The sequence below is a fragment of the Lithobates pipiens genome, unplaced genomic scaffold, assembly GCF_037356315.1.
Source record: "Lithobates pipiens isolate NorthernLeopardFrog02 unplaced genomic scaffold, aLitPip1_a1.2 Scaffold_59, whole genome shotgun sequence".
NCBI classification, from domain to species: domain Eukaryota; kingdom Metazoa; phylum Chordata; class Amphibia; order Anura; family Ranidae; genus Lithobates; species Lithobates pipiens.
The window spans coordinates 3,214,963-3,237,452 of NW_027507880.1; the positions used below are offsets into that span (position 1 = coordinate 3,214,963).

General features: G+C 43.8%; 1 protein-coding gene across 1 annotated transcript in view; it reads left to right on the forward strand.

Moving 5' to 3' along the window:
• The window catches only part of LOC143958177 (pendrin-like), a 109,161-nt gene extending 88,198 nt beyond the window's left edge, over nt 1–20,963 (forward strand). Inside the window, exons 14-21 of the mRNA XM_077467644.1 lie at nt 2,900–2,969; nt 3,058–3,150; nt 4,198–4,293; nt 10,072–10,311; nt 13,453–13,507; nt 13,673–13,818; nt 16,080–16,142; nt 18,326–20,963. Of these exons, the coding sequence (XP_077323770.1) occupies nt 2,900–2,969; nt 3,058–3,150; nt 4,198–4,293; nt 10,072–10,311; nt 13,453–13,507; nt 13,673–13,818; nt 16,080–16,142; nt 18,326–18,349 (787 nt within the window). The 3' untranslated portion in view covers nt 18,350–20,963. The remainder of the gene's footprint in view (nt 1–2,899; nt 2,970–3,057; nt 3,151–4,197; nt 4,294–10,071; nt 10,312–13,452; nt 13,508–13,672; nt 13,819–16,079; nt 16,143–18,325) is intronic.
• The last annotated feature ends 1,527 nt before the right edge of the window (nt 20,964–22,490 follow it).

Genomic DNA, 22,490 nt, shown 5'->3' on the forward strand with positions numbered 1-22,490 from the left:
TACAAGGAATGTAAACATCCCTTGTAATAGGAATATGGGGTGACAGGTCCTCTTTACAGTGAAATCTGGGGGTCAATATGACCCCACATCTCACCTCTAGGCTGGGAAGCCTGAAATAAAAAATAAAAAAAAGATTCTGGCTTTGATCGTACTGGCGAGTTGGTAGAAGCACCGGAGGGCGGTGAGGGGTGGGGGGCGTCTATGGCTGGGTATTTCAGGGTATCACCGAGTATGGCTGGGTATCTCCGAGTATGGCTGGGTATGGCAATTTATGGCAGGGTATTGCAGAGTATTGGCGGGGTATTGGCGGAGTACTACAGAGTAATAGCAGGGTACTGCAGAGTATTGGGGGGTACTCCAGAGTATTGGCAGGGTACTGCAGATTAATGGGGGTTACTGCAGAGTAATGGGGGGTACTGCAGAGTAATGGCAGGGTACTGCAGAGTAATGGCAGGGTACTGCACTGCAGAGTAATGGCGGGGTACTGCAGAGTAATGGCGGGTACTGCAGAGTATTGGGGGGTACTGCAGAGTAATGGCGGGGTACTGCAGAGTAATGGCGGGGTACTGCAGAGTATTGGGGGGTACTGCAGAGTAATGGGGGGTACTGCAGAGTAATGGGGGGTACTGCAGAGTAATGGCAGGGTACTGCAGAGTAATGGCAGGGTACTGCAGAGTAATGGGGGGTACTGCAGAGTAATGGCAGGGTACTGCAGAGTAATGGCGGGGTACTGCAGAGTAATGGCGGGGTACTGCAGAGTATGCACTGGTATTGCAGAGTATTGGCAGGGAATTGAGGGGTTAAATTCGGTGAGCAGCGATGTGGGCACTGCAGATGCAGCCCACATCGCTGCTGACACCGATCTCTTTCCCCTCCGCTGTACCGATCGGTACAGAGAGGGGAGGGAGGAACCGGCGTCATAACATGACGCCGGTTTGTTTACAAGTGATCACTCCGTCATTTGACGGAGCGATCACGTGGTAAACGGCCGCGACGAGCGGCCGTTTACCGTGATCCGTGATGCGCCGGGTCCTGTGGACCCGGCGGTCACGGATGCTCTCGAGTGCGCGCCCCAGGGGGCGCACGAGAGCAGAATTCTGGGAGGCCGTTAATTAACGGCCTCTCAGAGTTAAACAACCGCCCTGAAGCCGTTAATCGGCAATGGGCAGTTGTTAAGTGGTTAAAGCTAGATCACTAGCTATATAGGTGAGGTGAATCTAGTGGTGTATACTGCGGTCAGGGCACAGACAACAACCACTACACAGCAGCAAGATAGGAAATCAGCCAAAAACGATTGGTGTGTACTGTGTTGAAGGTACACAGAACACCCACTGCTTCAGATGCTAACACACTACACGAGGCCGCCTCAAAGGCGGCCTTATATAGTGTGGGGCGTGCACTACACAGCCTGAGCTATGATTGGCCACAGGCAGGATGCCTGTGGCCAATCATGGCTCTCCTCGCTGCTGGCGCTACGATTGGCCAAGCATGCGGGGTCACAGTGCATGCTTGGCCAATCATGAGCCAGCAATGCACTGCGCCACCGCAGTGCATTGTGGTCCGCGCGCGCCACACGAATTTTGACGCGAACGGCCCAAACGTTCGGAATTCGCCGAACGGCCGAACAGCCGAACAGCCAATGTTCGAGTCGAACGTACGTTCGACTCGAACACGAAGCTCATCCCTATTCAATACCTAGAGCACTGATGCCGAACCTTGGCACCCCAGGTGCAGTGTAGTTGAACATCATGGGAAATGTAGTTCGAAAACATCTGGGGTGCCAAGGTTCGCCATCACTGACCTAGAGTAACGCTTGTGTTAAACAATCTTCCTATCGATGCTGCACTTAGACTGTGTTGGGCGCTCTCCCCGTCCCTGTTTTCTGTTTTTACACTAGTATTGGCAGGAAGACTCCAGAATTCACTTGAAGGTGAGACTACTGACACTGTAAAGGTCTATTCCCTTTGTTGGATCTATTATATTACAGTGCTTTGAAAAAGTATTCATACCCTTGAAATTTTCCACATTTTGTCATGTTACAACCAAAAATTGTAAATGGATTTTATTGGAATGTTATGTGATAGACCAACACAAAGTGACACATAGTTGTGAAGTGGAAGGAAAATTGCCTCAGAGTGAAGGTTTCAGGGGCAGTGGCATCTTCAGCTTTCATATGTAGGGGGGGGGGGGGGGGCAGGGACAAAAGTAGGGGGGCCAACTATAAAACACAATTATATATATATATATATATATATATATATATATATATATATTCTGGGCCTCTTTACTTCTGATGCAGGGCCTTTTATTACGATCCCGCAATGGGACACTTTCACATGTGCTGCAGTGAGCCCCCTTCTTACTGTATTGAGGTCCCCCAGGGTGAAAGAAAACAAGAGATATGTCACCAGCACACCAGGAAAATATAAGGGTCCAAAGCAGTGGGAAAACTACCAGTGTTGCAAAGGTAGAACTTGCAACCGTGCCCTGGTGTTCTGCCACTGTGGGGTTCCCCAGCCCCCTTTTGCTTTCCTGCCACTGCAATTGACAGTGCCAGTCTAGCATCTGTCTCCTTGACAGTCTATTAGAATCTAGTTAATGTCTCCATCACTCTGCTCTCTTCTCCTATCAGCATGCTTTTTGCACTGCAGCACAGTTGATTGGCTCCTTGTGCTGCTTCTCCCTCCCTGAGTCTGAGTTCTCCTGTACAGGGAAATTAAGAGGCTGAGATCGGGTCAAATATAGATACTTATGCTGCTTGCTTTTAACAAATAAAAATTGATAAATAATGTTTTTTTATTAAATTATTTCATTCATTCATTACTTTATGTATTTTGCACCTTCCTGGGGTTCAGCTTTAAGTTATGTAATTTTTTATCATTCAATTTTTTTTTTTTAGCCCTTCCTGCAGTGCTCTAGCAAACATTCCTGATACCGACCTCTACAAAAATGTAAAGTTATACCAAAACGTATGTACACTCCAACATGTATTTCATAGTCTCAATGGAATAAGACATAGAAAACACTACAAGTTAACTCCATAACTTCTTTTTCCAGCTTGTAGAGCCAGAAGGGGTGAAAATCATCCGGTTTTCCAGCGGTATCTTTTATGGTAACATCGAAGGGTTGAGAAGTGGCATTCGACGAATTGTGAGTTAAACAATCGTACATTTTTATATGAAAAATACATTTAGAAATACGAAGTTAAAGCTTCTATGGCATTTTAGTGATTGGCGCTTACATGATCATTAACTGGTTCCCACCTACATATAAATATCTGTATTTTTTGCTAGAAAAATACTTACAGCCCCCCAAACATAATTTTTTTTTTTTAGCAGGGACTTTAGAGAATAAAATGGTAGGTATTAAACTTTTTTATGTCATGCAATTTTTGTGCAGTGATTTTTCAAACACATTTTTTTTCGGGAAAAAACACAATTTAATAAATTTAATAAATAATTTTTTGCACACAAACACTATATAATACCCAGTTTTTTGTTAAAATATAAAATATGATCTTACGCTGAGTAAGTAGATACCTAACATGCCATGCTTTAAAATTGTGCATTTTTTTTTAAAATCATCGTCCCTTCTGGTTTCCAGGGTCACAGAGAGGGAGGAACAAGGTCAGTTCCTCTCTCTCTCTCTGTAGTGCCGCCGTTGCTGCTGGTCGCATCACTGCTGGGCTCCTAAAATGGGACAGCACTGCCCAGGAAAGCGGCGACAGTGGGAGGACCCCTCTCCGCCGCCCGTAAAAGTGATTGTGTGGCTGTTCAGCCACTCTGGTCACTTTTGCCTACAGGGCATCACCAGCTGAAAATTTTTACAACCACTTCAACCCAAGGACATCACATGATGTCATATGGGAGGAAAGTGGTTATGGAACTCCCAGAGGATTTTGGGTTAGCTATATAGACAGCAAGGAATATACTGCCTGCTTTCAAGATAATTTTTTTGATTGAAAATTTGGACTGGACCATCTGATAAGGCATAACTCTCTGTGACCAGTTACTAAAATTAGTTAATAAGTCAATTACTGTATGTGTGTAAATTGCTGCTTGAGCTACTGACCTCCATAAACAGTGGGCTTGAATGGGGACTAGATCTCCACCCACTGGCTTTAAAGGAAAGTTTTCAAGATTTATATTTAATATAGAAGTTTCACTTGTATTCATTACTTATGTTTGAATTTGGCAGGTTGGATTTGACAGTGTCCGAGTTTACACAAAAAGGACCAAAGCCCTTAACAAGATTCATAAACTTATCAAAAAAGGAGAGCTTACAACCACCAAGGTGAGCTTACATTCTAAATGATGTCTGATTACCCAAGTGTGTTACAAATGTTGCGATTGACCCAATCCTGGATCAATCCTGTAACCTTGACGGAAGGCTTGGACTAGCTACTTGACAACAATAGTGTACGACTTGACTCAGTTAAGAATAATTCTTATGTTAGTATGATGACTTAGGAAAATTGATCTGTTAACCTGGTGCCATCCACATAACGCATATGGGCAGCAGAGGATTCCGTGCTAGAGGAGCACTCACTGCACGCTCCCAACACAGTGACCAAACTGTGAATAACCACTCCCAGTCCCTACTAATGATCTGGAGCTCCCAATCATGTGATGACTGTGATAGCCAATCACAGTGGTAAGGTTATAGGGCAGACCTTCCCCCCCCCCCCCCCCCCCGTCCCAGGGTGTATCTCACGGTGAGGTTCGAAACCAGTAAACCTATAGCAGCAGAGAGGCACCCACCAACCAAAAGGCTGGGATCAGGTGGAAACGTAGTCGAGGAACAAGCTAAAGGTCAGTAACTAGTGGTAATGCAGATAATGATAGCTGCAGGTACGCAAAAGAGCAAGATATCAGCTGGAGAGAGCACAATAATCTAGCAAACAGGTAGTGCATATACCTGGCTTAAATCGGGAAGTCCATGGGAGGAGGAAAGAGTTCAAGGTTCCCCAGAAACATGAGACAAGGGAAAAAAGTCTAAAAGATCAGAAAGGGAGCTGTTCAGCATCTTAGGTGTCTTAGTCAGAAGAGGAACTGCTGGACACAGCAGAGGTTGTGGATTCAGATCCCGGTCCTGATAGCGTAATAGCCCAGTTAATGGTATGCCAGGGCTGGGCAGGAAAGGGTTATACAAAAAAAAAGTTACATTTCTTGTGTAAGTATGATGCTGGAGTTACTGTGCTTGGAATAAAACTACCATTACCTTGTATGTAGTTTTGGATAGAGTAGTGGTAGAGTAGGTTTAGATCCTTTGTTAGGGGGGTGATTTTCCAAAGTAGGGACACAGCAATAAAAACCTATTTGTTCTGGTGGCCACTGTCACTGAGACAGAAAGTGAGGGAAATCCAAAAATGTTGGAGTTTTCAACACAGCAAGAGGTGAGGGATAGTCCACCAACGGGGGCACCTGTTCCTGTGACAGCTTTCTAAAAAGAGAATTTCATTCACATGGAAGCAATATCATCTTATTTCCTGTTGTGTCTGCAGGACAGGAAGTAAAGTTAAATCTCCCCAATAGGACACAGGCAGCAAATAAATAAATAATAATGTAGCATCCTCTACCTTAGGTAGGTAGGTGCTAGAGTAGTGGGTTTGTTTTGTACTGTAAATTTAGGCCTGTGAGCTAGTCCTGTTTGTTTTTGATCTGGGTTCAGGGGAGTTGTTTAGTGTAGCAGCAGGTTACTAACATGTGCTTCAGCTCTTTGGCGCCTCCTCTGGTTTTCAGAGGAAGGGCAGAGAGCTGGAGTGACATGGGGTGTATGTAGGAGCCCTGACCAATCCCCAACTAGGATTGTCAGGGGGCAGGCCTCGTATATATACCCATGGTCAGCCTGTTGTGGGAGGAGTTGTCGAGTGGAAGAACTGAATGATGGAGTGTTAGACTGTCATGGTCTGAGCGAACCCCCTTTCTGGCCTTTACGTGGTCATTGAGAGGTGTCCTGAAACAGGAGCAGGAAGAGGACAGTTTGAGCACTGCCAGGCAAGTCATTCAGGAGGGATCAATGTTGGGGTCGGTGAGTGAGAAAAATAGTGTGAAGCTCTGGGAGAGACATGCAAGGATTCGGATGTGGAGCCCAAGGGAAGGGCTGTGGGGGTGTTTTGGAGTTGCAGCCAGGAGGGCTGGCAGGATTTCCATCAGACGTGCTGGGAGCAGGAGTCCACCAAGTATCAGCACGTTTATTCTCAACTAAAACGATTGCTACCACAAAGGGGACTGCAGACCCTTGCCTGTAAAGGGCAGACATCCCAAGTCTCCCGCGAGGTGCGGGAGTCTCCCGCATTTCTGCGGAAGCTCCTGCACACCCGCAAGCGCCTTGCGAAATACCAGGAATGAATTTTCAACCTCCCTGAAATTTGTTTTTGCGTGCTGGCATGTCTGAAAGGGCTACTAGAAAAATGTTGCGACTTATTCAGAGTGAGGCCTAGCCATGTGCTAATGGTGACAGGAACCTAGATTTGGATAGTGAAGTGAAGCAAGTGATCTCAAGTAGTGTGCTGGAGGAGATGTGAAGAGACTGTCAAATCTAGATTAACCAGCTTTGATTTCTTTGAGAAGTATTCATCATATGGGCATCTCATGTCCCTTTCCCCCCATCCAAGTTTAATCCCCTAATAAAACCAACAAAAACAAGCAAGAGACCATTCATTGTCTGGGAAAGTTTGCCAAAATGGATGTCTGACTCACAGGATGATATATGTGGATGTTAGAACACACAGCGACCCAATGGAGGCACCGCCACAATAATATTAATAAAAATATTAATATAAAAATAATAACAAAATAAAAATCAAAAAAATAATAAAAACAATAATAATAATAACAACAACATAATGACCTGATAAAGGTTTCAACTATTCCTTGCTGTATCTAAGATAAAAATAATAGTAAATAGATATTTATAAGGTGCTCTGGCACCCTAAGCCCTTGTACACACGGTCAGACATTCCGACAACCAAATCCGTCGGATTTTGTCCAACAGATTTTGTCCGACGGATTTTGTCCGAAAGTGTTGCATACACACGGTCGGACAAAGTTGTCGGAAAATCCGATCGTTCAGAACGTGATGATGTTATTTTGTAACGACGGGACTACGTTCAGGCTAGTAGCCAATAGCTTTGGTGTAGGAATTTGATCTGAGCATGTGTGTCACTTTGTCCGATTGTAATTCTCTACACATGATCGGACAAAGTCCGATCGGATCATGTTGTCGGAAAGTTTTATAGCCAAGCTGGAAAACTTGGTCCGTCGGATATTCCGACGGAAACGGTCCGATGGAGCCCACGCACGGCAACATCCGACAACACGGTCCGATCTGACATTTTCCGTCGGAATGGTCAGGAAAATCCAGATGGAAAGTCTGGATGTAAACTGGGAATCAATAGGCAAAATATCTGTAATGTACATAAGAGAGAAGCAGCAGCACTCCATAAGAGAGAAGCAGGCTCTGACAAAATATAAAACCGAGAATAGCCATGCCACAACTGTTTTTTTTATTTTTTATTTCATAAAACAGAGGTGCTTCTAGGTGCAGTATGACAAGGAATTTAATGTAAAAAGCAGTTAAAAACACTTACAAGATGCATAAAATAAACAAACTTATCGATCCCGAATTTGTCTCCTGTCTCCGGGACGGGGCATTTAGCAATTAACAAAAAATGTATCAACAATCTAGGTTATAATACAAATACAAACTTTTTTTGTTAATTGCTATGGCCGTCCCACCCAGGCCTCTATATATCACAGCTCTCCTGTCCCAGGTCTATGGTTATGAAAAAGTAGCTATTGCTTGTGCTCCACAACGTATCACCGCCCCCTCAACGTCACTTCTGGTTGCCAGCGCTCCACACTGGCTCCAGAAGCGGGGCGGTCCTCTGGTCTTCTGGAATCACCGCTCCACACCGCTGGTGGGATGTGAGACTTGCCTTGGGACTGTGACAGGAGACCCGTCGGATGTTTGCTTTTGTGATTGATGAGCTGATTAATTTCATGCATCTTGTAGGTGTTTTTAACTGCTTTTTATATTAAAATCCTCGTCGTACTGCACTTAGAAGCACCTTCTCTGTTTTATGAAATTAAATAAAAAAAAACTGTTGTGGCATGGCTGGATTTGACTGGAGTTAACTGGCTTACAGTACTATTGTATAACAAGGTGTAAATGTAAATGAGATTGCTACTCCTACTGATAATGAAAAAATAAAAAATAAAAAAAACATGATTAAGGGAAAGGCACCCATAGACACATGGCTTCTGAGCCCAATTTTCTTTTCAAATATTTTATTGAATATAATGCAATAAAAAGAGTCATACAATAGATTTATAGTTAAGTAGAATGTATAAAAGTGTGACATGAGGCTTCTCAGTATATTAACAGGAGGTGAATACTATAATAACAGTCATGTAATTTGGGATATATTAGTTTACCACATTTTAGCTAAAGATAAACATGTATAAAGTTTAATAACTGGATTAGATACATAGTAAAAATTGTAGTTTCAAAGTTTAGGGTTGGAGGAGATTTGGTATAATATAGGGTAAAAGAAAGGTTGTTCTGAGCCCAATTTTAAACCTGCCCTTACCTAGAGGTGAGGCCTTGTAAAGTGCTCCCCTCCAGCAGGGCCAGTCCTATCATGGGTCCCAGTGGGTCCATTGGACCCAGGCAGCACTTTGAGAGGGGCAGCAAATTAAACCACGGCCACCTCTCCTTCTCTTCTATTTACTCTTTTTTCCAGCAGTTTTGTTTGTCATGATGACAACTGCCCACTGGGCCACTCCACCTTCCCCTATACTACTCTAGCCTGCTCCTATACTACCCTAGCCTGTCTATATACTACCCTAGCCTGTCCATATACTACCCTAGCCTGTCCAGATACTATACTTGCCTGTCTGTATACTATCCTAGCCTGTCTATATACTATCCTAGCCTGTCCATATACTACCCTAGCCTGTCCAGATACTACCCTTGCCTGTCTATATACTACCCTAGCCCACCTCTTGGAATTGAACAAAATGGTATGTCATATCATTTTACATAGACAAGGTGCCATTGCATATAAATCTCACTTCCTGGTTAATTACATTTTTGTTTTTTAATGATCATGATATAAAATAATGGATGTGGGGGCCTTTAGGTGGGTGTGGTTTCTTTTTGGGGGGGCAGAATTTTTAGTTTTGGACCCAGGCAGCACAATGTCTTGGGCCAACCCTACCCTCCAGTGCTGCGACATTTGAAGTCTCCTTCATCATTTCATCACTGGTGCTTCCATCTTCTCCCCGTATTCTTCCACGATTTAGGAGGCTGGGCCGGGATGACATAACTTCTGTACATGGGAGTTAATTAATCTTTACTACCAGTACTTACTGCACTGAATTGCACATGTACGACTGTCAATGTGCAGTTCTTAAAACAAAATGCTAGCAGGTGGGGGTAAGATTTTATTGCAGAAGAGACATACAAACTCTCTTCTACTATAAATATCTATCTGCTAGCCTTTTTTTTTTACAATTCATGTTTACTTCCACTTTAAATACTACCTCAGCTTGATTTTGCCTGCTTGCATCTTGCTGTGTTGGCTATTTAGAGTGCATCTAGACCCAAAACCAAAAATGTAATATATTTCAGATTAGAAGTCATTAGATGTGGTGAATAAATGAGTTTTCATTTTTCACGCTTTTATTTTTTATTTTCTTTGGGTGTTCCTGAGAAAAACACACATCCTGTGCATAGGGGTTACGCTAACTCCTACACTGTATCTGTGGAAGGAACCATGGTTGACACGCGGGCTGAAACACATCACCTTTATTCATCCCAGTTACACTGGAGGCTGATGGGATTGAGAGTTTATAAAAGAAAGGCTGTTAAGGTCAGCTGGTAGTACTTGCCGAAAATGTTCTTAGGTTTGTATGAGGAGTGGTTTCACTGACCATAAGGACGATGAGAGGGGCTATGTATGTTAAAGGCTACTTTCTCCACTTACTGTATATTAGCAGTCCGTTGACTTCTCAATATAGCTGGCATGTTAATTGGTATTAAATATCATGTCGCATATCTCTTCAGAATGGAGTCATCAGTCCAGTCGGCATTGACAACCTTGGCTATGAGTCAGCCGAAGATCCAGAAGACCCTGACCATGAGATGGACGATGGAATTCAAACAAAGGAAGTAGAGATCCAAGTAGATTGGAACGCTGACCTACCTGTCAAAGTCTCCGTGCCCAAGGTGTCCATTCACAGCATCATATTTGACTTCAGCCAAATAACATTCCTGGATGTGGTGGCCGTCAAAGTCCTAAAGCTGGTAAATATCCTATCTATCTGGAAATCTTATGGCCCATTCATCTTTAATGTTGGATAATTGGTAGTGTTATTCGGTGCAAGAACAGGGTCATCTCGCACCCCGAAGATGTCAAACTGCGCCCCCCCCCAAAATGTATGAGCATTATGTGTCAGCACAAATCTGCATGCTAACCCCCCCCAAAGCAGTGGTGGCTGGTGTTTTTTTTTATGGGGGTGTGGCAATTAAACCTCCCCCCGGGCTGCCGCTGGAGTGGTACTACCCCCCCACGGCATTAACACCCCCCCACCACCCGCTTACCTTACCTTGGATGCAGGTGGTGTGAGCGTGGCAGGCTTGGGGAAAGCTACTCCCTCTCCTGGAGCAGCTACTGCGGTGTCTCCTCTCTCCTCCTCCTGACGCTAGGCGTCCAATAGGGTTGCCTGACGTTTTGGCCAATTGGGAAACAGGTTTCACACCTGCTTCCCGATTGGCCAGGAGGAGGATCAGTGTTGCAACAGTGAATTTTTATTCGTTGTTGCAACACACCTGGGTGGGCTCCAGACGCAATGCTCTGCTTCCAGATTCCACCCTATTTTTAAGCCTATTAAAAGCTTTGGCTCTAATCAGGTGCTTAAAAAAGAAACCCTGGCCGCTCTAATTGCCGAAGCCCCAAAAGGGGCCAGACACATGAACAAGGGGCGGCTGCGGCGTCAGTGGATAGATTCATGCTATGCATAAATCTATCCACTGCATATAGGGGGTGATGAGGGATGGGCCGCTCCTGCCCCAAAAGCATATAATCCCTTTGCAATACAAAATTTGCCCCAAAAAAATTTTCCCTTCCTCTCAGTACAATTCCCCCCTGCTGAAATCCCCCTTCTCAGTACAAAGCTTTGACCCCATCCCCCCTCCCAGCTCAAATCCTCTCTTTCCCCAAATCTCTCCTCCTAGCACAAATCCCATTCCCAAAACCACTCATCCTAGCGCAAATCTTCTACCCCTCAAATTTCCTGTCCAAGCACAAATCCTCCTCCCAGCACAAATCTACCCCCTAATTTTCCCTCCCAGCACAAATGTCCCTGGTCTGCCTCTTACATTGGATTGGATTTTAGTTATATCCTTCATGGAGGCTCAGTGTCACATAGACATTATCTAAGGAGGTCTTTGTGCAATCCTGGATGATCCTTCATCAATGCGAGCCAGTCTGTGATGTCATCAGGAGACCTTTGCACCTTCGCAGTGCTGGCTATGTCCCAGTGATTGGAGTTTGTTGATCACCTTTGGGCGGCATACTTTTTGCCGGCATTCCTTCCATTTCCTGGATTCCATTGTGCAAAGGTCTTCTGATGACATCACAGACTGGCTCGCATTGATGAAGGATCATCCATGACCCGGCATACCGTCTCTGCATGATCGTGGCTTTACATGCTTTTATGATCTGGTGTTGCTGACATGCAGGTCCATCAGCTCTGGTAAGAGTATCCATCTATATTGCTTTACCAATGTCACCATATTTAGAGGTTTACTCAACTGCTGGCCTTTTTTCTCTTTAAACCGGTCGGCTTTGTGGCGGATCCATCAAGTATCTGGATGGATACTTTATGGACTCATTTATATTTTATATTTTAATTTTATTTGCATTTAATTACTGATCAGTGTACTTAAGTTGATGGTCACTTTTAGTGTGTGCCATAAGCACATGCTATTTTGACACTAGCTCTATATTTCATCTCTCTCTTCACAATTACAGTGATCAGTGCTGTCAGTGGCAGTTAGTCAGTTACTATACCATAGTCTCCTGCACTACCAAATCGCTGGATCGACTTGGGTACAACCAACCTGCTAATAGATGGATCAAATTTCAGCCGGTCCCTGCTAATTTGTCCAAGAGTTGATCCATCTATGGAGGACTTATGCCACGTACACACGACCAGTTTTCCCGTCAGAATAAACTCTGAGCCCTTGTACACACGGTCGGAGATTCCAACGGAATGTGTCCGATCGGACCATTTTGTCGGATATTCCGACTGTGTGTGGTCTCCATCGGACTGTTTCCGTCGGAGTATCCGTTTTCCAACTTGTTGGTAAAATTTTCCGACAAAATGCTCCGATCGGACATACTCCGATCATGTGTAGAGAATTCCGATCAGACAAAGTGCCACGCATGCTCAGATCAAATTCCTACACCAAAGCTATTGGCTACTAGCCTGAACGTAGTCCCGTTGTAATGAAATAATATCACCACGTTCTGAACGATCGGATTTTCCGACAACTTTGTCCGACCGTGTGTATGCAACAGTTTCGGACAAAATCCGTCAGACAAAATCCGACGGATTTGGTTGTCGGAATGTCCGACCTTGTGTACAAGGGCTAAAGGTTTTTTCCGACAGAGTTCTGACAGAATTTCGCGGAAACTGTCTTGCGTACACACGATCACACCAAAGTCCGATCGTCAAGAACGCGATAACGTACAGCACATACGACGGGACTAGAAAAAGGAAGTTCAATAACCAGTAGCCAATAGCTTCCGTCTCGTACTTGCTAAAGAGCATGCGTCATTTTTGGTCCGTCGGAACAGCATACAGACGAGAGGTTTTCCCGATAGGAATTGGTTCCGTTGGAAATATTTAGAACATGTTCTATTTCTAGGTCCGTCAGATGAGGCATACACACAATCGGAATATATGATGAAAAGCTTCCATCTGACTTTTTCTATCAGACATTACGCTCATGTGTACGTGGCATTAGATGCCTCAATGCAAATATAATGCTACAAGGGCCAAGGCTCCGTAGGTGCACAGCTATTTTTCAGGTGGAAGTCAAAACAAAACTGTTCTTTTTTTTTTCCCCGTGGTAAAATTAGGCACAATAGACATTTATAGATGTCCCCTATAAAATAATAAATCTTCACCTTTTCAGGTTCAGGTCCATTTTAATTCAGTAAACTGAATACCATCTGCTCAAGCCAAAGGTCAATGGCTAAGAACTTGGTGAGAACATGTGGTAGGACATGAAAAGTAGTAAACCTCTCATGAAAAGGACCTGTGACTTAAAATCCCACCACTATATATTCCTTACTAGTTTCCTATATATATACTTATGTTGCAATATCTTTCATGGAACAGAAAAGAATATGTGTCTTATGTGTGATTTATTTTCCAGATCTATAAAGAATTCAAGAGAATTGATGTCGATGTTTACATTGCAGCTTGTGAAGGTACGTCTTATTAGTTAATCAAAGAGAGATGTCAAAGTACATTAACACACAGAAGGCAGTAAAAAAGTAAAAAGCTTTCTTTATTTTATCTGCTAAACAAATCAAAGCTGATACTGGACTGGTTTGCTATGGGTTATTGTGTGCTTACATCTTCCCGTTTTACAGATTCTGTACTCAAAAAACTGGAAGCGTGTTCCTTCTTTGAGGCTACAATCAGTTATGATATCTTCTTCCTTACTGTCCATGATGCTGTCCTACATATAGAACACGACAAGAAGTATAAACCCGGGCACGATCCTCTTCTAGAAAAGGTATGCAGATCACCAAAAATTATTTCTTTAAATCACAGGATTTTCTATTGGAAAAAGGCGTACCATAGCACTGTAGGAGTCGAAAAAAAACATGGCTGGAATCTTATAATGAAAAAAATACCACCAGAGTGCAGCAAAACTAATAGTTGTTAGTAGAAAAAAAAAGTCAACTCACAGGTAGTGAAAACATATGGGCCTGTCATGTGGTCTAAAGCTGCCATCTGAATGATGGTGCGCAGTGCAACAGGAGTCCTCAGCAGCTCTGCCAACTCAGGTAGGCTCAAAGCTTGGTAAGCCAATCTGACAGCATGAAGGCAGTCCAGCGTGACGTCGGAAACTGAAGGGCATCAGAGTGACTTGGCTACGTGTTTCAAAGCTGCTCAACTCCTTCCTTAAGTCTTTCAAGGCGCTTGAGAAAAAGGCAAGCACAGTGGCCTTTAATGAACTATTTCCTATTGTATCTTTATACATATCTCTAATCGCTTGATAAGACAAAGTTCTGACATTTCAGTGTTGAAATCCCACTGTAGCCCATTCCCATTTGGTGCTCAGTGGGAGTAAAAATATTACAAATCGCCTGTAGTCAGTAGGAGGAATAGTGTCTGATCATTGGTACTAAGGGAGAGAAATAGTTCCCTATCATTGGTATCAGTAGGAGGAATAGTGTCTGATCATTGGTACTAAGGGGGGGAAATAGTTCCCTATCATTGGTATCAGTGGGAGGAATAGTGTCTGATCATTGGTACTAAGGGGGAGAAATAGTTCCCTATCATTGGTATCAGTGGGAGGAATAGTGTCTGATCATTGGTACTAAGGGGGGGAAATAGTTCCCTATCATTGGTATCAGTGGGAGGAATAGTGTCTGATCATTGGTATTATTGGGAGGAATAGTGTCTGATCATTGGTATTATTGGGAGGAATAGTGTTTGATCATTGGTATTATTGGGAGGAACAGTTCCCCACCATTGATTTTAGTGGGAGGAACAGTTCCCTGCCATTGGTATTAGAGGGAGGAACAATTCCCCACCATTGGTATTAGTGGGAGGAACAGTTCCCCACCATTGGTATTAGTGGGAGGAACAGTTCCCCACCATTGGTATTAGAGGGAGGAACAGTTCTCCACCATTGGTATTAGAGGGAGGAGCAGTTCCCCACCATTGGTATTAGAGGGAGGAACAGTTCCCCACCATTGGTATTAGAGGGAGGAACAGTTCCCCACCATTGGTATTAGAGGGAGGAACAGTTCCCCACCATTGGTATTAGAGGGAGGAACAGTTCCGCACTATTGGTGTTAGTGGGAGGAACAGTTCCCTGCCATTGGTATTAGAGGGAGGAACAGTTCCCCACCATTGGTATTAATGGGAGGAACATTTCCCCACCATTGGTATTAGAGGGAGGAACAGTTCCCCACCATTGGTATAAGATGGAGGAACCGTTCCCCATGATTGGTATTAGAGGGAGAAACAGTTCCCTGCCATTGGTATCAGTGAGATGAATTGTGCCCCATTGTTAGTGTCAGTGGAAGGAATAGTGATTCATCATTGGTATCAGTGGAAGGAAAAGTGCCCCATCACTGGCTCGTGTCAGTGGGAGAAAATGTGCCCTGTTGGTGTCAGTGGGAAGAATACTACCCCATCACTGGTGTCAGTGGGAGTGAAAGAGCCTCATTGTTTGTGTCAGTGGGAAGAATACCTACCCATCATTGGTGTCAGTGGGAGGAATAGTGCACCATCATTGGTGTCAGTTGGAGGAATAGTGCACCATCATTGGTGTCAGTTGGAGGAATAGGGCACCATCTTTGGTGTCAGTGGGAGAAATAGTGCCCCATTGTTGGTATCAGTGAGAGGGATAGTGCCCCATCATTGGTGTAAATGGAAGGAATAATGTCCTATTGTTAGTGTCAGTGGGAAGAAAAGTGCCCCATTTTTGGTGTCGGTGGGAAGAATACTGCCCCATCACTGGTGTCAGTGGGAGAAATAGTGCCCTATTGTTTGTGTCAGTGGGAAGAATAGTGACCCGTCGTTTCTGTCAGTGGAGTTATGCCTTACTGCTGATGTCAGTGGAGGGGGTATAGTGCCTCATATTCGGGGGAAGAATAATGCCCCAAGGGCCAGAAAAAGGTTCCCAAAGGGCCACAGTTTAAAAACCATTGGTTTAGATCACTATACACCTCATTAATCATCAGATATTATCTCACCAAAAGCAAAGAGTCAGTCTGTCTGTTTTGATCAACGTATTTCATTAAATTTGTTTTTGTATAGATCTCACTTATGAAGGAATCCAATTATTTGCCAGAATACCAGGAGCTACAGGAACCAGACGAGGTTAGTGCCATATCTCCTTTTGATGGAACATACTATCCTTACTGAGAGACACTCTCCTGAGAGATTAATAGAGACCGTCTTTACTGAAATCTTAAAGAATCTAAGTTTCCTGACTGTCCTTCTGATGCTTTGACCTCAGTGCTAGAAAGCAGATACAGCACTGGAAAGGGTAAGTAGCATTAGGTCAGTCATATTTCCACACTACTTGCAAATGAAGGTTGACATGAAGGTGGCAAATGAATGTCTGACCTGGAACAAGTATAGAGATAAATACCAATAACTTTTAGAGATTTTTCTGAAACTCATTTATAGCATTCCTGTTCCAGGATTGTGACGGAAACATACTGCAGTTAGGCAGGGCTGGACTGGGACAAAAATTTGGCCCTGGACTTCACCCAGACCGGCCCACTTTAATTTTGCAAACACACACAAAAACAGTATGTAAACTGTATGCAATTGTGCAAAAAAGCCTCCCCCTTACATCAGAGTCCCCAAAGAGCCCCCCTTACATCAGTGTCCCCAGACAGCCCCCCACTTACATCAAGATCCCCAAAGAGCCCCCCATTACATCAAGGTCCCAATATAGCCTTCCTCTTACATCAGGGTCCCTAGAGAGCCCCCCATTACATCAGGGTACCCATATAGCCTCCGACTTACATCAGGGTCCCCAGACAACCTCCCCCTTACATCCGGGTCCCCAGAGAGCATCTCCCTTACATCAGGTTCCCCAGAGAGCCCCCCCCCTACATCAGGGTCACCAGAGAGAGGGCAGGCAGTGAGAGCTGCCTGCCCACTTTCCAGCTCTCCCGTGCTGCCCGCCACACAGCTGCAGAGAGCCCATGGCCCGGTAGTGGGCCGGGACCCTGTGGTTGGGGACTCCTGGTCTGACTCTGGGCTATGGGCCCCAAAAGTCCCCCCCCTCCAGCGATGCCACTGGCTGTCACTGAAACTGGCCCACTGAGCCATCAGCCCACCGGGAAACTCCCGGTAGTCCCTATGGCCAGTACATGCCTGCAGTTAGGCACAGCCAGGCAATATTTCCAAAAGGAGGCCTACAGTGGCATCTCAAATACACCTCTCATGACTGAGTCACTTTACAGGCCACCTACTTTAACCCTAATCCCTTCCTGTAGTGTCTATATGCCTCCAACTGGCAGGCATGTGTGCAAAAATTTGAATCTTATCCAATTCACCATTCTTGTTGGCATATCATACCTGAGGAGGCCTGAGCTATCTAAAGAACTTACCAACTTATCATGCCTTGTTCTATACTGTGTCTATGTTTGGAGGAGGCCAACTTGGTAGAGGAAAAGAGCTTAGTTAACGATGACTGGTGAGCTTATAGCTGGAAAGGAAAAATGATCAAGAAGCAGCAGGCGTGGAGCAAGAAGATCAGATCCACATACGTGATGAAGCAAAAACAGGGGTCATCTCTGCACTGTGGGTCCTCAGGTAGAGCTTTTTCTCCACCAAGGGGAACAGTGAGTAGCACAGAAGTGACATCACCAAATCTGACTTCAAATCTAGTAAAACTAGTAGTTAGAAACAGCAGTGCCTTAGGTGATCTCACATTTCAAAAATACTGTGGATATGCAGTACAGTGGAAGTGCACTGCTATTTTTTAGGAGGAATTAAAGACAAAAAGGTAGATTTTTCAGTGTACTGCTTTGAAACAATTAGATGTTCCCTATAACAGCAAATTGGAACCTTAATTTGCAAGTCAAGTGGTATGGAAATATGACTAACCTAATGCTACTACTCACCCTTTCCAGTGCTGTATCCTGCTTTCTCTTCCATTTTGAATCTCTGGTCTCTTGGGAGTTGAACGATGACCAACATCATTCCAACTCGCCTCTTAAAAGTATAGGTTGGGTGGCGTGTCCATGGCCGCCTGGGTTCACAAGAAGTGGGTTCAATGATGCCATTAGTCATTCAGCTCCAGGAGTACTGAGTTCCACCAGTATATCTGAACTATGTAGTGCTTAAGGGGAAGAACCACTCACCTCCGCTGAGTAAGAAGGACCCCTCCTGTCACCCATCCCGAAGACTGCAGAAAAATAAAAAGTAATTGGGGTTTTGGGATCTCTACACTTTAAAAAATATCAGTTAGATCTGGGCTTTATAATATACAGTGTGGTAATGTCTTCTGTGTGTAGACCCTAACTAAGATGTTTGTTTTACAGGCTATGAGAGCATTGGCATTCTGAAGAAAAACAAGCATTTTCGGTTGGATATTGCACATTATGGACTCTTTCATTACTCTCTTTGTTGTCTCATGTATCATTAAAATAATCCTACCAAAATGTATATAATCAGTTACTTGTGGATTTAAGTACTTCTGTGGGGTATGTAAAAAGAATTGATGGACATCTGTAATAATCTAATTGTCTACTACTAAATTGTTCTCTTGTTACTTAATTTGCTTTACTAGCAAAAGTGTAGGGTTTGGGATATTACAAACATTAAGGTGCTTTATTACAGAAATGTCAATAAGAAGTAGGAACTGTGTGTACAGTTTTGTAGTAAGAAATGTATGTTTTCTGTGTGCAGGAGGAAGGGCTGGAGGGTAGAATATGAAGGAGAAGAGTACAGAAGGTACAACGGTGGGAGGCATATGCAGGACAGAAGTGTGGAAGGTATAACAGTGGACAGTATGTGCAAGAGAGGAGTACAAAGGGTATAACAGTGGGTAGTATATGTAGTAGAGGAGTGGTGGGGGTATGACAGTGGGTGGTATTTGTAGTAGAGGAGTGTGGAGGGTATAACGATGGGTTGTATGTGTAGTAGAGGAGTTTTGAAGTTATAACGATGGGTTGTAGGAGTAGTAGAGGAGTTTTGAGGGTATACCGATGGGTGGTAAGTGTTGTACAGGTGTTTTGAAGGTATAACAGTTGGTGGTATGTGTAGTAGAAGATTGTTGAAGGTATAACGATGGGTTGTAGGAGTAGTAGAGGAGTTTTGAGTGTATAACAATGGGTGGTAAGAGTTGTACAGGTGTTTTGAAGGTATAACAGTTGGTGGTATGTGTAGGAGAAGATTGTTGAAGGTATAATGATGAGTTGTAGGAGTAGTAGAGGAGTTTTGAGGGTATAACGATGGGTGGTAAGTGTTGTACAGGTGTTTTGAAGGTATAACAGTTGGTGGTATGTGTAGTAGAAGATTGTTGAAGTTATAACAATGGGTTGTAGGAGTAGTAGAGGAGTTTTGAGGGTATACCGATGGGTGGTAAGTGTTGTACAGGTGTTTTGAAGGCATAACAGTTGGTGGTATGTATAGTAGAAGATTGTTGAGGGTATAACAATGGGTGGTATGTGTAACAGAGTAGTTTTGAGGGTATACCGATGGGTGGAATGTGTAGTCGAGGAGTGTCGAGGATATACCAGTTGGTGGTATGTGTAGTAGGGAGTGTTGAGAGTGTAACAGTAGATTGTATGTGTAGGAGAGAAGTGCAGAGGGTAGCATTGGGAAACTTGTGTTTGAGGAAAGGGGGAATAGTATGGAGAGGGGTACCAGGGAAAGTCGGGAAAGGAGTGTGGAAGGAGCTTCAGCATAAACTAGTGCTGACACTTGGGTACATGTATAAAATGTAGTATACCCAAAAGCTGGTATACTACCCTGCTCTCTTCCCCCGGTGTTGTCTCACAGGGTCCTGTGAGTGGCCTCAACACATCTTGGCCATGTAGTACATTTTCTGAAGGAGTCTATCATGCCTTTTGAAGAACTACTTAGCATCTGTACCTAATGTTTATTACCAACGCTTTTTTGTAGCCTTGTGCAGTAACGTGGTGTACCATATACTGTATAGAAACATGCAGTAATTGTACCTTGTGGTATGGCATCCTCTAAATAAGATGTATTGGTGATCACCGATCAGCTTACTCATAGTGATGTATTTTACCTATGAAATCTTTTGGAATAACTATGTGAACACCGAAGGTCTTCAGCAGCATATGGTCACTTCCTAATGAACAATGTACAGTATGTTCTGGGCACTTGTCAGCATTGTAGAGCAAAACTCTGGAATGAGTTGGATCTACTAGGATACACATTCTTTCCTGTTAGATTTATTCCTGTTGATCACAATCTCCAACAGTAAAAGGAAAATTTTGTATTTCAATCGATAACAAACACTGTCAAGCATTGAACTCATTTATCTAGTGAGTAGATGGTGGGAAAGCAGATCATTCGGATTCAGGCTCAGCATATTGCACTCAGAACTCATAGGAAACACTGGTGGAAGATCAGCTTTATATATGTGTTTGGATTCCAATTCTGACTCAGTGCTGTAACAAAGGTGCTGCCTAAATTACTGAAAAAAACTCAGAAGGTCTAGTTAATTAACATTTGTCATTCCTGAAATCAGGCAGAAGACAAGTTGGCCTCCATGAGGCCTTACAAGCTTAATACTGGACTGACATTTCTGCAATGACAAGGAGAGAATAAAAGTGAATAACAGTACACACAGCCCTCCCTGAGAGGAAAAGAAGCACTATTATAATAACTTAATTGCAAGAATCTGAATTTCTATGATTATCTGGTTTCGACTGGTTCTTTTTAAATTCTTTTTACACAAGGTTACAACATACACCCCTAGTGACAATATTACATGCCAGTTATATTAAATATGGCCTTCTTGTGATAAGTGAATTACACAGTGTGGTGGAGCACTTTCCCTTTACCAGAACATTATTTACCACAAAAGATCTGCTCTAATTTTTATCATGTGGCCTGCCAAATCCAAATGCTGTCTTTACCTAGATAAGAAACTTTGAATTTTATTAGGTTGCAAAATTTAAAGTGATTTTAAAGCATTGTTTAAAATTTTTTATAAATAACAAAAATGTCATACTTACCTCCTCTGTGCAGTTGGTTTTGCATGGAGCAGCCTGGATTCTCCCCTTCTTGGGTCCCTCTTTGTTGCTCCGGGCCCCTCCCTCCTGTCGAGTGCCCCCACAGCAAGCAACTTCCTATGGGGGCACCCGAGCCGAGTCACAGCTCTGTGTGTCCATTTTCGGACAAAGTTGTTGGAAAATCCGATCGTACGTAACGTGACAACGTTATTTTGTTACGACGGGACTACGTTCAGGCTAGTAGCCAATAGCTTTGGTCTAGGAATTTGATCTGAGCATGCGTGGCACTTTGTCCGATCGGAATTCTCTACACACAATCGGACAAAGTCCGATCGGATCATGTTGTCGGAAAAGTTTGTCGGAAAGTTTTATAGCCCAGCTCTAAAACTTTGTCTGTCGGATATTCTGACGGAAACAGTCGGATGGAGCCCACACACAGTCGGATTATCCGACAACAGGGTCCGATCGGACATTTTCCGTTGGAATGTCCGACCGTGTGTACAAGGGCTAAGTGTGGTCAGTTATTAACAGGAAAGCAGAGGGACTGGTATAATCACCAGGGATTTCACACAAAGAAAGCAATACAAAGAGAACAGGATACTTTCTCATACAAGTACATGGTACATATTAGGAATTTGAAATGCTGGGGTAACAAACACTTTTAAGTAATCAGGTGTGCACACAGTTAATGGCAGCTAGAGACAAGCCGTGCAATATCAGAAAAGTAAAAGAGAGAATTTTGGTCATGAAAATGGAGAAGACTCCCCCTTACAGGACTTTATTGGCCCAAACGACAATATGTCAAAAAAGTATGAAAAGGTGTAGACCACACCGACGCGTTTCAAGAAACTTCTTTCTTCTAACCCCTTGCCAACCGGCTCACGCCGATATACATCGACAGAAGGGCACGTACAGGCATATTAACGTACCTGTATGTTGCCCTTTAAGATGTGTGGGCCTGCGCGCGTCCACCGAGAGCTCCGTGAGTGTGATTGCGTGTCCCGCGGACTTAATTTCCGCTGGTATACCCGCGATCATCTCATGGAGAGGAAGGACAGGGAAATGCTGATGTAAACAAGCATCTCCCCGTTCTGCCTAGTGACAGGACACTGGTTACAGCTCCTTGAAATCGGGAGCGGTGATCAGCGTCGTGACACACGTAGCCCCTTCCCCCACAGTTAGAACACATCCCTAGTACACACTTAACCCCTGCAGCGCCCCCTTGTGGTTAACCCCTTCAATGCCAGTCACGTTTACACAGTAATCAATGCATTTTTAATCGCACTGATCGCTGTATAAAGGTGAGTGGTCCCAAAATAGCACCAAGAGTGTCCGATCTGTCCCCCATAATGTCGCAGGCATGATAAAAATCACAGATCGCCGCCATTACTAGTAACAAAATATATATATATATTATTAATAAAAATGCCATAAAACTATCCCCTATTTTGTAGAGGCTATAACTTTTGCGCAGACCAATCAATAAACGCTTATTGCG